Source organism: Macaca thibetana, chromosome 14 (genome assembly GCF_024542745.1).
Source record: "Macaca thibetana thibetana isolate TM-01 chromosome 14, ASM2454274v1, whole genome shotgun sequence".
Classification (NCBI taxonomy): Eukaryota; Metazoa; Chordata; class Mammalia; order Primates; family Cercopithecidae; genus Macaca; species Macaca thibetana.
In genome coordinates, this window is record NC_065591.1 from 34,292,421 (window position 1) to 34,306,109 (window position 13,689).

At 37.7% G+C, this 13,689-nt stretch overlaps 2 protein-coding genes across 6 annotated transcripts in view; one reads left to right on the forward strand and one right to left on the reverse strand.

Annotated features, from left to right (window-relative positions):
* Positions 1-13,689, reverse strand: part of DNAJC24 (DnaJ heat shock protein family (Hsp40) member C24) — a 940,502-nt gene that overhangs the window by 496,677 nt on the left and 430,136 nt on the right. The window lies entirely within an intron of this gene.
* LOC126936347 (doublecortin domain-containing protein 1) overlaps positions 1-13,689 on the forward strand; it is a 404,995-nt gene that overhangs the window by 350,169 nt on the left and 41,137 nt on the right. For 4 of the 5 annotated variants that reach the window (XM_050759023.1, XM_050759018.1, XM_050759020.1 and 1 more), the window contains 6 exons: positions 506-664; positions 1,833-2,033; positions 6,339-6,432; positions 8,637-8,807; positions 11,034-11,219; positions 12,579-12,782. In XM_050759023.1, coding sequence (XP_050614980.1) covers positions 506-664; positions 1,833-2,033; positions 6,339-6,432; positions 8,637-8,807; positions 11,034-11,219; positions 12,579-12,782 — 1,015 coding nt within the window. The remainder of the gene's footprint in view (positions 1-505; positions 665-1,832; positions 2,034-6,338; positions 6,433-8,636; positions 8,808-11,033; positions 11,220-12,578; positions 12,783-13,689) is intronic. The other variant, XM_050759019.1, reaches the window with a different exon arrangement.

Sequence of the window (13,689 nt, forward strand, 5' to 3'; positions counted from 1 at the left end):
ATCTGTGCAGATGCTATTTGAGTTTCCCTAGATTTCTCTGTAGAGAAATCTTGGAAAAGTTAAGATTTCTTAGCCTTGTCTAATGAGTAAACTTTACAAAACCGGGTAGTCTAGGCTGTACTGTTCGAGTCAGAATTATGACCCAATTATGGGGTAGACAGAGGGAGTCTCATTACATGTTCATTGTGAATTTCTCAAACTACCGAGTAGTCAATCTTTATGATTTTTGAAATACAATACATGGTCTCATTTTTTTCTGAGTAAACATGACAAAGATGAATGCTGTTTATTATGTGATTGAGGGATTTTATTTGTAGCCTTATATTAAAAGATCTAAATGATGTATTAGTAAGATGTGAATTTCAAATATCAGGCACCCTTATGGAAATAAGATTTATAGATCCACCAACATCCTGCAGAATATGATCAGACTACACCTCAGAAAAAAATTTTATGAGCACAAATGAGATTTCTTAGATTAGTGTTTGCTTCTGAACCCTGATAGAGATTCACATGCAAGAGCTCATCTTCGAATGAAGGCTTGTCACACACTTCTCAGGTATGCCTGGCAGAAAGCTTCGCATGACTTTGATGAGGATGACAGTCTTCCAAAGAAAATGGAAAAAGGGCTCTTTGAAAATGTGGAACCACAGAAGAAATACAGGTAAAAAGTTGCAAAGGAATCCTCTTAAAGATTTCTGTCTAGTGTTAGTTTTCTCACCTTGGGACACATATATTCCTAAGAGTTTTCACTGCTGTTAGCTGCTGTTTCTATCAACATGCACATTTTTGTCTTATGGTTTTGATTAAAATATTTACGAAATTTTGCAGGGACGTCCTTTACTCTTTGGTTTATTTTGCTCAGCATATAATCTCTTACTCATTTGTGTTTTTTCTATTAAACAGTATGCTTATCCACCTTTGCCTCCTGACAACTTAGCACAGAGCCTGTATATTTGTTGAATGAGTGTGCGAGTGAACTTATGAATAAGCATTTAAGATGCCCTGATGTTTTTAAGAAATTAAGAAAATGCAGTTTCTTCCTTATTAATGATTTTGTCAATGTCCAATGAAATGACAGGAATATATAGTACTTTGTATTATTTCATAATCTAATACTTTGTATTATTTCATAATCTTTAGATACTTGACATTACAGCAGTTACTGGAACATGTGAATTAAATGTTTTTGACACTTCAACATTTAGCACTAGGCCATGCACATAGTAGGGGCTATTAGATGTTTATAGATTAATTTAATTGACAATGTGTTGTGATATATAACATGTTAATTCTGCTTAATATAAGATCCTTAAGAGAGCCATTTAAATTATTAAGTCATCATTATTTTATGATGTGCTATGAATTGTCAGAGGTGAGTTTAAAACTTGGAGAATGGTGTTCTGTTTTGAGGGATACTGTAGACAGAGGATAGAAACAATCATAGTTTGAACAGAATTCCCTTATTTCTCTGTTTTGATTCTACATGCCCCTGGCCCTGTTCTCTTACTTAATTTTAAATTTTACTTTTTCCTCTTTAAATTACCTTGTCAACTGAAGTTCTTTTCTCTTTGCTAATGAATTTTCAAATATTCTCCTGGTAAACATTTATTTCTGTTACAAAATAAGCTCAGAATTCTACTTCTTATGTCAGCTTAGAAGTGCAGTGCTAGTAGCGTTGCTGTCATTCTAATGCTATGGTCTATCATTGCAAATTCACATGGTTCATATTGGAGCTCTCACCAACAGAACTTATACTCCCCAGCACATCAAGTGCAGGATCAAATGCATGAGACATTTTTCTGCCACTAATGGAGGTTTCTTTGTCTCAGCTGTTCACCAAAGCATAGTAAATTGCACAAGCATTGCCATCAGCAGTTCGAATACAGAGATGGGCAGATTATAAGCCTTGCTGCTCCTCAGCTAGTCTTGGGGGTTCAAGGTCCCAGTCTCCGGTCAGGCATGGAGGTGGTTTTGGTGGAGAAGAAATCTGATGGTAGTAATCAGCGCTGGATACATCAGGAAGACAGCAGGTAATCACATTATATTTGCGTTTAATATATCAAAAGGTGAATAGGATCCTAATAAGTCTAGCATGGACCCCACAGAACAAGCTGAACTATATTTGAGAGTTCTGGGTCTTCTATTTAACTTAGCTGATAATTCTTTATCCTAGCCAAAGAAGAGGAAGGGAATAAAATCAAATGTAAATGCTAGGTAAGCTACATACAATTTATCTACAATCAGATTCAGAGAAGGAATCTTCACTCTGATCTCCTGGGTATACAGTTTTATCTGGCCATTGGACTGAAGACCAAACTCTCATCAATGTCATTTTTATGAAATGAAGAGATCAAATAAGAATTCTAAAAAGTCCCCAATTTTCAATTTTTTTGATACTTTTCATTAACTTACTCCCCATCCTTCCCCCAACACACACCTTCCCTCTCTCCTCCACCTTCATAAAATAACCAATTTGTGATTTCCACTCATGCAGTATAAACTAATTCCTATCTTAGCAAATATATCAACCTAATTCAGTGTCTGGTCCTGGATCCAAATTTAAACCAACTACAGTACTGTACAAAAGTTATTTTTGAGATAATCAGGAGAAATATAAAACAGCTTGGCTATCTGATGACATTAAGGAAGTCCTGTTAATTTTGTTGGGTGCAATAATGGTTCAATGGTTATGTTAAAAAAAAAAAGTCCTGATAAGTTGGAAACATATTGTAGTATTTACAGATAAAATTAAAAGCTATCTTAGATTTGTTGTAAGACATTCTATCATGAACAAAAATTTTAAAACTTGAGGGGAATGGATGAAACGAGAATGGCAAAATGTTGATAGCTGTTAGGTCCATGCTGGTTGATTACACATTTCTCTCTCTCTCTCTTTTTTTTTCTTTTTTGGTGCGTATGGAACATTTCTTTAATGAACAAAAAAGAAAACAATTCCCTGTTTTTTAGATTGGTTTGCTTCAAATTCTACCATTAGTGTGATATGGTGGGTCTCCAGGGACCTCTTTAATCTCTTGAAATAGTGTACAAAATGTATGTTTGTGCATCTGTGCAATTTATTTTTTTCTGGGAAAGAGCTGAGATTTTCACTGGCTTCTCAAAAGTTCTGTGATGAAAAGGCTTATGAATCAGTACTTTGAGGGAGGTTGCACAAGCTTCAGCAGGCGGCAGCAGCGGGCCCTACGTGGGCAGGAGAGGATTTGGTCTTATTCTGCCCACTGAGATGAGCAAAGCCTCCAGCAAGGAGAACTTGCTGGGCTGTTGTTAGAAAATATGGGAAAAGCAACTGTGTAGACAGACCTGGTGAAAGTGTTTCTTTACCCCATTCACCTGGGCTAAGCTGCCTTTGCAATGTGGAGGTAGGACAGCAGGCTTTTGTTTCTATGAATGGTTTGCCATATGGAACCAGAATTCATTCATTCAGCTACCAATGGTTATTGAGGGCAGTGTTTTAGGAGCTGTTGCTTTACGAAGAACAAAACAGATAAAAAATCTTTACCCTTACGGAGCTAACATCCTAGTGTTTCCTCATTTCTACACTGTATTTAGCAATTTATATTACTGCCTCGGTTTTCTGTATTACAGTAGAGGTCCCCGCTTAAACCTAAATTGGAATTTGAGCATGGCTGATAAATTTGGGTGGACATGCATGGGGAATGAGAATGTGACCCTGCGGCAACAGAAAGCCATTGCATGAGTTTCACCCAGGATTACTTGGTCATTGGAAGAGAATACTAGTTCTGAATCTTACTCAGTGTCTGTCAGTGTTGTTTTGTTTTGTTTCTTTCTTCCTTCCTTTCATTATGACTGCTGTGGAGAAAGAAGGAGAAGGAGAAGACTTTAAGGGAAAACAAAAAAGATAAGTCAGTCTAAAACTCTATGAGATGTTGGGTCATGTGTAGCACTGCCTTGGAAAATCTAACCATGTGTAACACAAAATAGAAGGACAGTTTCTTTCCATCTCCTCCCACTTTGCAGAACATTCTATACTTTTGTCATCTTGGGAGCTCCTCATGTCAAGCCACGGAAAAGAGAGGCAGTTAGTGGAAGGGACATGGTGATATTGGTTGATCCCTCATGGGAAATGTCAGAGTCCAGAGAGAAGAGGTGGAGCATTGGGGACCCAGTGGGACAGGATTTGCTCATGAGCACAAGTCACCCTCTAGGAACACCCAGACAGACTTGGACAAGAGAGGTTTTGCAGAAGTCTTGTTGATTAGGTGTGGGCATGATTCAGAATCATATATGTCCCACAGCAGAAGTGTGTTTGCACAGTAACAGTAATTCTGAGCTTTATTGCACATCTTCCCTTAGCATATTGTTCTCTTTCATGTAGATGGGTGGCTTTTAAAACTCATTTGTTTGGATAAGCCGACGAAACCTAGAGAACCGTGCATTACACTATGCAGTAGAACTCAGTGGAAAATTACATTTATGTTAACCACAGTCTTTTTATCCTCCATATTTTACCCAGGCAGTAAATTAGGGTATATATACCCATGTACATTACATATGTGTATAATATATATCACCCTATGGCTGAAAGAGACTGCCCAAGAAAGGATAAACTTGCAATGGGGTCCCCTCCCCAAGGCTGGGGTTCAGGACTCATTAGAAAAGGTATGGTTCCATTCCACTGAATTGCAGAGCAGTTTTACTGGCATGCCTGGCCAGAGTTTGTCTGTGGTGGCTGGGTGTCTTAGTCTATTTTCTGTTACTTATAACAGAATACCTGAAACTGGGCTGGGCACGGTGGCTCACGCCTGTAATCCCCGCACTTTGGGAGGCTGAGGTGGGAGGATCACCTGAGGTCAGGAGTTTGAGACCAGCCTGGCCAACATGGTGAAACCCCGTCTCTACTAAAAATACAAAAATTAGCTGGGTGTGGTGGCACATGCCTGTAGTACCAGCTACTCGGGAGGCTGAGGCAGGAGAATCGCTTGAACCCAAGAGGTAGAGGTTGCAGTGAGTTGAGATCGTGACACTGCACTCTAACCCAGGTGACAGAGTGAGACTCCATCAGAAAGAAAGAAAGAAAGAAAGAAAGAAAGAAAGAAAGAAAGAAAGAAAGAAAGAAAAAAGAAAGAAAGAAAGAAAGAAAGAAAGAAAGAAAAAGAAAGGAAGAAAAAGAAAGGAAGAAAAAGAAAGAAAGAAAGAAAGAAAGAAGGAAGGAAGGAAGGAAGGAAAAGGAAGGAAGGAAGGAAAAGAGGAAAGGAAAGAAAGAAAAAAAGAAAGAAAGAAAGAAAGAAAGAAAAAGAAAGAAAGAAAGAAAGGAAGGAAGGAAGGAAGGAAGGAAGGAAGGAAGGAAGGAAGGAAGGAAGGAAGGGAAAGAAAGAAAGGAAGGAAGGAAGGAAGGAAGGAAGGAAGGAAGGAAGGAAGGAAAAGAAAAGAAAAGAAGGAAGGAAGGAAGGAAGGAAGGAAGGAAGGAAGGAAGGAAGGAAGGAGGAAGGAAGGAAATACCTGAAACTGGGTAATTTGTAAGAAATGAAATTTATTTCTTACAGTTATTGAGGTTGGAAATTCCAGCGTTGAGGGGTGCATCAGGTGAGAGCTTTCTTGCTGCTGGGGACTCTCTAGAGCCCTGAGATGGCACAGCTCATCATACAGCACAAGGCATCATACAGCACAGCACATGGCGTCACATTCCTTTTCTTATAAACCCACTAGTTTCACTCCCATGATGACCTATTAATCCATTAGCCCTTTCATCTATGGATTAATCCAGGCAGACCCCTCTTTATCCAATCACCTCTTAAAGACTCCACTTCTTAATACTGCCACATTGGGAATTAAGTTTCAACATGAGTTTTGGAAGGGCATTCAAACCATAACACTGAGTGAGCAGGACATAATACTCCGGAACATATAGGGGGTTGCAGTCGGTTGCTGGGCACACCAGCATGCAGAGGGAATGGGGTGCTGGTACACTAGGAGGCCTGAAGCATGTGGTGTCCATGTCAGGCGGGCACTGAGCAAAGGAACAATAGGCAAGCCTGGGCTATGAAGGTGCCCGGAGACCTGCATCCTGGGCACCTGGCTGGAGCAGAACATCACTGGGTATTCTTACTCCCAACCGCTGACCCCCTGCCACAGCCAGAAAGAGCCGGAGAGCCCCTTCATCCTGCAGTCTTCTTCCAGCACTCTCTACTGAGAAAGCTTAACATCACACTTACTGTGGGGGAGAAATTCTTAAAGGATTCACATTCATTATTACAGAGCATGCATGGAGCTGAGAGGCAACACAGTGCTAAGTGGCACAGAGGGAGATCTAATCTGGTCATGCTACTTTGTAATGTGGCTAATCCTGTTTTCCCAAGGACCTTTCACCTGGTGAGTAACCCTGACCTTGTGCTGGCGGTGTCTATGACCAAGACTGGAAATGAAGTTTGTGGCTATCCAGTTATTGTTCAGGTAAGATACGTATGGCTAAAGATTAGTCATGGCCTTTTAATTAAATTTAAGTAAAGCTTTATGCTTCCTTATAGTGGAAAAGAAAACTGTCTTAGAATCCTATTTGAATGTTGTTAAAATATTTACAATAGTCTGCCTAGATTTTAAATTGAACATGTTCATGTACCTCTTAATTTAGTTTAATCCAACAGATGGTAATTGTGGGCTTGCTGGATGTCAGGCACTATGCTAGTTACTGAAATCAAACCCAATGGCAAGCATGAGAAATTGTCCCAACAGCATTCATGAAGCTTATGGTCTCAGTGGTGGCTGCAGGCAGGTGGATGGCTATTAGATGCACCTAAATTTGATCATCAGGAACATATGCAAGGCTCCCGTTTCTAAAGGCCTTGGCAGCTGGAGAGAAAGAACCTAGTCAGGGAGGTCTTCCCAAAGGATGCAAGATCATCAATGTTAATTCTACCAAACGATCCATTTGAAATTCTCTTTTCATTCACTGTTGCAAATGCTTATAGCAGCCAGACAATTTATGGAGACTCCAGAGAAGTCTGGCTTCATTTGAGTTTTGGACAAAGACCTAGGAAGATCTTTTTTTCTCTTTCATATTTTTCTGTCATTCTCACATGCTTATAACCAAAACCACTCTTAAACGAGTATGTGTTTTTCCTTGCTAGTAAGGGAGAAAGTGTAGAAGCATTCCTGCTTTGCATTTACTTTCTGTGTCCTCCTCAGTATTTTCCATCCTCTTGTTGAACAGAATAGATTGCCTCCAAATAACATTTGTTTTATTCTGTGTTTTTAATAGCAACGAGGCAACTTGTTTTGCAGGCCCTGAATCCAAAATTGAGACATAGCAATCTGGACAAATATCAAAGCTTAATTAAGTCTTCTATCCTGGTGAAAAATATGGACTAAAAAATTATTCTAGGAGATACAGTACATGTAACAATACGTTCTTCTCTGTCAGGTGCCTCTTCAGTACAGACCACAGTGAGATACAACCCCATACACATACAATTTTAGTACCTTAATCATTTTCATAAAATTATAGATATGGATGGTTTCTCCCAAGGTTACCATTTTGTAAGAAATAATTTGACCCCAAGGTAATTTGGATTACCTTTCAAGAATTTTTTGTTGCTAGTGTTGCATTTATTGAAACGACTGGTTTGTGAGAAAATATTAAAGTTCATGTAAAATAATAAAAATGAGGCATAGCAGGTTAATGCTACTAGACCCTTTTCTGTCCCTTGAAAATACAGTCTTTGGTTTTTCAGACCTCTGAGGGAGGCTTTATTGTCTGACCCATTAAATCAATTCTTGGGACTCATTTATTTTCTTCTTTGCTATCAAGCTCTCGCTTGGTAAAGTAGATGTTATTTATTACAAAAGTTCCTTGAGGTGTTATGGTATATTTAATTAGGACTAGTCTACTGGTTTAAGTTCTGTTCAATTGAAACTATTTCTTTACTTGTACTTGAGCCAACTTTCACAATTAGAATAAATATATTGTTTCTATTACATGTTTAACTGAATGTACTTAAGAAATAAACCTCTTTGATAATCAATGAAATGTAAATTAAAATAGCAACAAGGTACTTTTTTTCATTTATTATATTCGTGTTTTGGAAATATTGCCCATTTTTTGGCAAGAATGTAAGGAAAATGGGTCATTTAGTATACTATTGGCACAAGTGCAAAGTAAAATAATTTCTCTAGAAGGCATTTTGATATAATCTTTAAAATAATTTTTTTATCAGCAACTCTACTTCTAGAAATTCGTCCTAAAAATTATCATGGATTTCCCAAATATTTATTTACACTATTTGTTTATTTTAGAGAAATTTTGAGAAAGAACCTACATGTTTAACTATTGAAGATTAGTAAAATATCCCTACAAGGAAATGGTATATATTTTTACAAGATGTTAGAAAAAGGTTCAGGGAATATTGTTAAGAAAAAAAATTGCAGTTACCAAATTGTATGCATTTTATGATTCTATTTTTGTAAATCAAATAATGTGTATTTATAAAGATAAAAAAGATTTCATATCTAATCACTAAAATTTCAAGAGTAGTAGTTGTTACTGCATGGTGGGATTATGAGTAATTCTCTGCACTTTCTGGATTTATGCAATGAAAAACAAGACTACTATAACCCTCCCATGAACTCACTTGCCTCCATATTTTGCCTCTTTTTTTCAGAAATATAAGCCATACAACAATGGAGCTGCCAATCAAAAGTGGCGTTACATGAAAGATATAAAAGCACTTGTGGCCTTTCATAGCACTGCCTTGGATAAGGAAATTACATCAGCAAATTATGCTGGCGTCTGTACATCATCTGTGATTAAAGAGGAAAACATTGATCAACCAGTAAGTGGTTCCTTCCTCTTAAAGATAAAAGAAAAATAGGGTAAAATAGAGTAATTTAATAAAACAAGAGAAATTTTCTCCCTAGAAAACTTTATGATCATACAAGTTGAATGCTGATTTTTGAGTGAAATCACTTAGACTCTGATTCTAGTAGTAAAGAATGAAGGAAAATTGTGAGAAAAAACCGAATTAGGTAGTTTATATTAATCTAACATACTTAAAATTTTTATTATGGAAATTTTCATACATATTTCAAAGTAGAGAGACTAGGACAATAAGTCTTCATTTATCCATCATTAGTATTTAACTATTATCTAGGTTTTGCCATGTTTGCCAACCCCAGACATTATATTATTTCACCTCCATATTAAGCACATACTTCTAAAAATTTTGGACATTTTCTGACTTACACTCATCATGCCATTCTCACAGCTAACAAGATTAACAATAATTCTTTGGCCATCTAATATTCTATCCTTAATCAAATTTCCCAGGTTGCCCTAAATTTTTTTTTTTATGGTTTGTTGGTTTGTGTCAAGATTCAAATAAGGTCTCCATGTGACACTCAGTGGCATAGTCTGGCTCCATTTTCATATTGAATGCCCCTTAATGGGATTTGTTTACTTTCTTCTTTGTGGCATCCTTTGACTTGTTTCCCCATCCCCCATAATTTCTGTAAATGAAATTGAGTCCTATATTTGTAACTAGATTTATGTTTAACATTTTTTTTTGGCCAGAATCTTCACAGGTTTTCCCACATGTTTCCTATTTATCACTCACATAGGCAATGTGTGGATTTTCCATTTTTAGTCATGATAGTTATAAGTGGGTTCAGGTGTTTACAACCTGATTTCATGTTTAAAAATTCCCCAATGACATTTCACTTGATGTTGCCCTCTTGTTTCAAAAGGGTCAATTTTGTCTAATTCTATCATTTTTTCCTACATTGATTAACTAAACTTTTAATAGAAGGAAGGACTTTAGCTCATCAATTCAATATCTGACTACTCAAAAATATGGTTGTAAGGGAATGTAGGATGAACCCTAATTCTTTCTATTGATCTCACTTATCTATTGCAGTGTAACAAAATCCCTGAAAATTTAGTGGCTTAAAAAAAAAAACAACCATTTTTTGCTTTGTGAGCCAGTGATTTGAGCTGAGGTCAGCTGGGCAGTTCTGCTGGTCTTGTCCCAGGTCACTAATGTGGCTACAGTCATCTGGTGGTTCTTTGGTAGTTGGGTGTTTTTATGGGGATGGGATGGTCAAAGATGGCGTCCCTCACCCATCTGGTGGTTGGCAGGCTGTTAGCTGGGAACATTTGGTTCTTCAACTACATGGCTTCTCGAGCAGGCTAGCTCAAGTTTGTTCACATTGTGGTCTCGGGGTTCCAATGGCAGCCAAAAGAGAATAAGCTCCAATTTGCAAGCACTTCTTACACATCTGCTTGCATCGCATTTGTTAGTGCTATGTTGGCCAAAGCAAGTAACACGGCCTTTCTCAGATTCAAGGAAAGAAGAAAAGAAAGATTCTACTTCATGATTGGTGGACCAAAATGTCACATTTTAAAAGGGCATGCAAATAAGAGTAGGATGGTTTTATTGTGGCCATCTTTACAAATAATCTGCCACAATTTCTAGTGACCAGTTTGTAGAGTTTTAAATTGATGCCAGTTTACTTCCAACAGTCTCCCATGAGTTGCAGTTTTGTTTTTATTTGCTTGGGGTTTATTTGTTTTTATTTATATTGTTAGCATCATTAAAACTCATAGGATTTTATATATTTAAACATTTTTAAATGTTTTAGTTATGGTTCTTTCTGTTGTTCCCTAATTGTCCCATTTTGGGGCAGTGGAGGCTCCTTCATGTTGGCTCCTGTGTCTTTTGGACATGATGATGGCTTCTTCTCTTTCAGGACACAAGATATCCCTTCATTGTCTTGTATATTTCTTGTCCCAAATCTGGAGCTGGCCATTCCTCCAAGAAGCTGATTTTACACACAGTTTATATTCATTGGTGTTGAATTGTCATTACAGAATTTGGAAATACTTTAAATTTTTAAATTTAGCATTTTGGCTAAATTTATGCTAAATTTAAATTTAGCATAAAATTTTAAATTTAGCATTTTGGGATGTTAAAAGTGCTATATTTATATTGTAAAATGTTCTACAGCAATGCTATAACAATTTAGATGCTCCTATATAAAGCCATCTTTGTCTCCCATTTTAGGGATACTATTATCTCTCACCTGATGGCAAGAGAAAAACTATGCTCTGCTTGGCTTGTGGACAATCCATGAGAACAGAGAAGGGATTGAAACAATTGCTTCCAGGGGTTCCATTCCTCTGTATTTCAGGCACCAAGACTCAGAAGCCCTTCTTACAAGGGCCATTCAAGGTCATCAGTGTGGCTGAGGTATGTAATGATCTGAGCTCTGCTAATGCATGTATGGCAACAATTTGGAAACTTTGATGCATTCATTATCTGCCTTGCACTCAAGTTCATCTCCACTCATCCAATTCATCTTCCTCAGATGCACCTTTACCATTCTACCTGCATTGATTTCCTTTTCCCCATTGTAATTTAAAATGCATTGTCTATTAATAGTTCAATAGACTCTTTGAAGTTAATTGGGCACTTCTGCAGCTTTAATCATTTACTGACATATTTCACTGTTCACAGTGTTGCTTTTAGGTGAGGAAGTAACCACAAATCTTTACTTCATGGAACAGCTTTTTGCCTATATCCACAGGAAAAACTTCCTTTTACTAGTATGGAACATTTCAGGGGGAATTGGACGTGTTGTTTTTAATGACTGTTCAGATTGGGGTGCCTGAATTCACACATCCATGTCTAATAGTATTTAGACTTCATGGAGGAAAAAAAAAAAAAAAAAAAAAAAAAAACTCTGCCACTTTCCTATAACTATAGAAGTAAAAACTAAGGGAACTTACACGCCTGAATAAAAAGGAGCGATTCCTAAAAGGTGAAATATCTTCCAGCCTGGTGTGCTCTTCAGGGCTTGCTCACCCCATCCCCAGATCACCCTCCTCCCTTCCCTAATCCTGATACGCATTGGAGTTACAAAAAACAGGTTACAGAAAACATCAACAGAAGCGATAGCTTTGAAGGAGAAAGGAAGTCAGTCCTCTGGGAAACCTGAAAGCATCTGGTTTGCTTTGAAGATAGTGGGATAATGTTAAGGAGGTGCTGAGGAGTTGGTTGGAAAGAATCTCCAATGCTACAGAATTTCAGACAGAACTTTGCCCTCAGGGCAGCATCCTAGTTTGGGATGAAAAGGGAAAGCAGAAGAGTGATGTTCACCACCCTTACTACCATGTGGTTAAAGCTACAACCATTCCCCTCCCCATTCATCAACATCTTCCACCATATGGTGGAATCATCCTAAAGTTAAAAATTCAGAGGCTATCTATAATGTTAGTGTATGATTACTTTAATCCAGGCTCTCTCTGGCCATTGCAGAGAGAAAGCAAAAAACAAATAAACAAACAAACAAAAACAAGAGAATGCCAAAAACACAAGCCAGATGCCCAAAGTCACCTAGTGGCTCAGTGACAGGCCTGGGAGGGAACTGAAGAATTTGGATCCAACATCCTTCCAACTCTAGTATTCAATATCTCTAACACATGAAGAGAGCATTGCAAAATGTAGACACCATACACACATACACACATTTATTAAGAGACTGAAGTGTAGCAAACTAAAACAAGAAAGTTTGAGTAAATGTACAATTTATTTTAAAAAATAAATTAGGTTGATTTGTCGTGTGACGAGGCTGAAAAAACTCTAAGTTATTACCAAGCACGTCTATTGTCTTTACGGATGAAGACCTGCACGCAAGCTGCATCTCACAGTGGCATGGCAGCCACACACCAGAAGGCAGTGAAAATAATTGCATACAAAAATGGGGATGGATATCGTAATGGGAAGTTAATTGTGGCTGGAACATTCCCCATGGTAAGTGGCGATCACTTAAATGCTGTTTGTATCTTCAGAGGTAATGATAATGGCAATTCTTCTGACAAGAAAAAGCAGTGGGATTGAGTGATAAATGTCTCTGGCCAGATTCACCAGTTAAAGCTGATGAGATCAAGATCTCTGTTTACTGAAAGACATTTTATTTGATTGTATGTCAGTGGATACAGACTTAGAAACCCAGAATTCAGTTTTTAGATTGGCTCTAGAGTAGAGATCTGTAAGAAAGAGGAAAACAAAGCTACTAGATTTTCTTCCTTCTTATGATAGACGGAATGCCTTTTTCTGCCTTGTTTCTCATGCCAGCTTCAAGTTGTATGTCATCTGAATCATCCAATAGATGCCACCTCATTCACCATCTGGAGTATCTGGGCATTTATTTGTTGATAGGATGTTTTTTTTTACTTTCAAATTGGGGAAGCGGGGGCTGTGTTAGGAGCACCTATGTGGTCTGCCTTGGGGGCTGCTCCTCATAGTCATAGGAAGAGAGGAGAAGCTAGAAGGCCCAAACCAAGCTTTGTCCTTGCACTACTTGGTGATTATCTTGACTATTCACTCTGGCCAATGCCTTTAACAATGTATTTTACAAGTGATGTTTGATATGATATGGAGTTACCCTGCAGACTTCCTTGCAAGCACACATATCTATTCCCTCACCTCTTTGGTTGAAAATATGTTTTTAAATTAAGATATTGTTATTCAATAGACTAAGCGAAATACAGAAGTTAGCAACTCCAAGATTCACCCAGGGATCCACAGCTGGCTTTTATGGTCTTGGGCAAAAATTTTAATCTTTCATCCTGTTTTTCCATCTGCACAATGGAGGTAATAATACCTGTCAGTTCTTGGTTTGAAGGTTAACTACTTATTTATTTTGAAGCGGTTTATC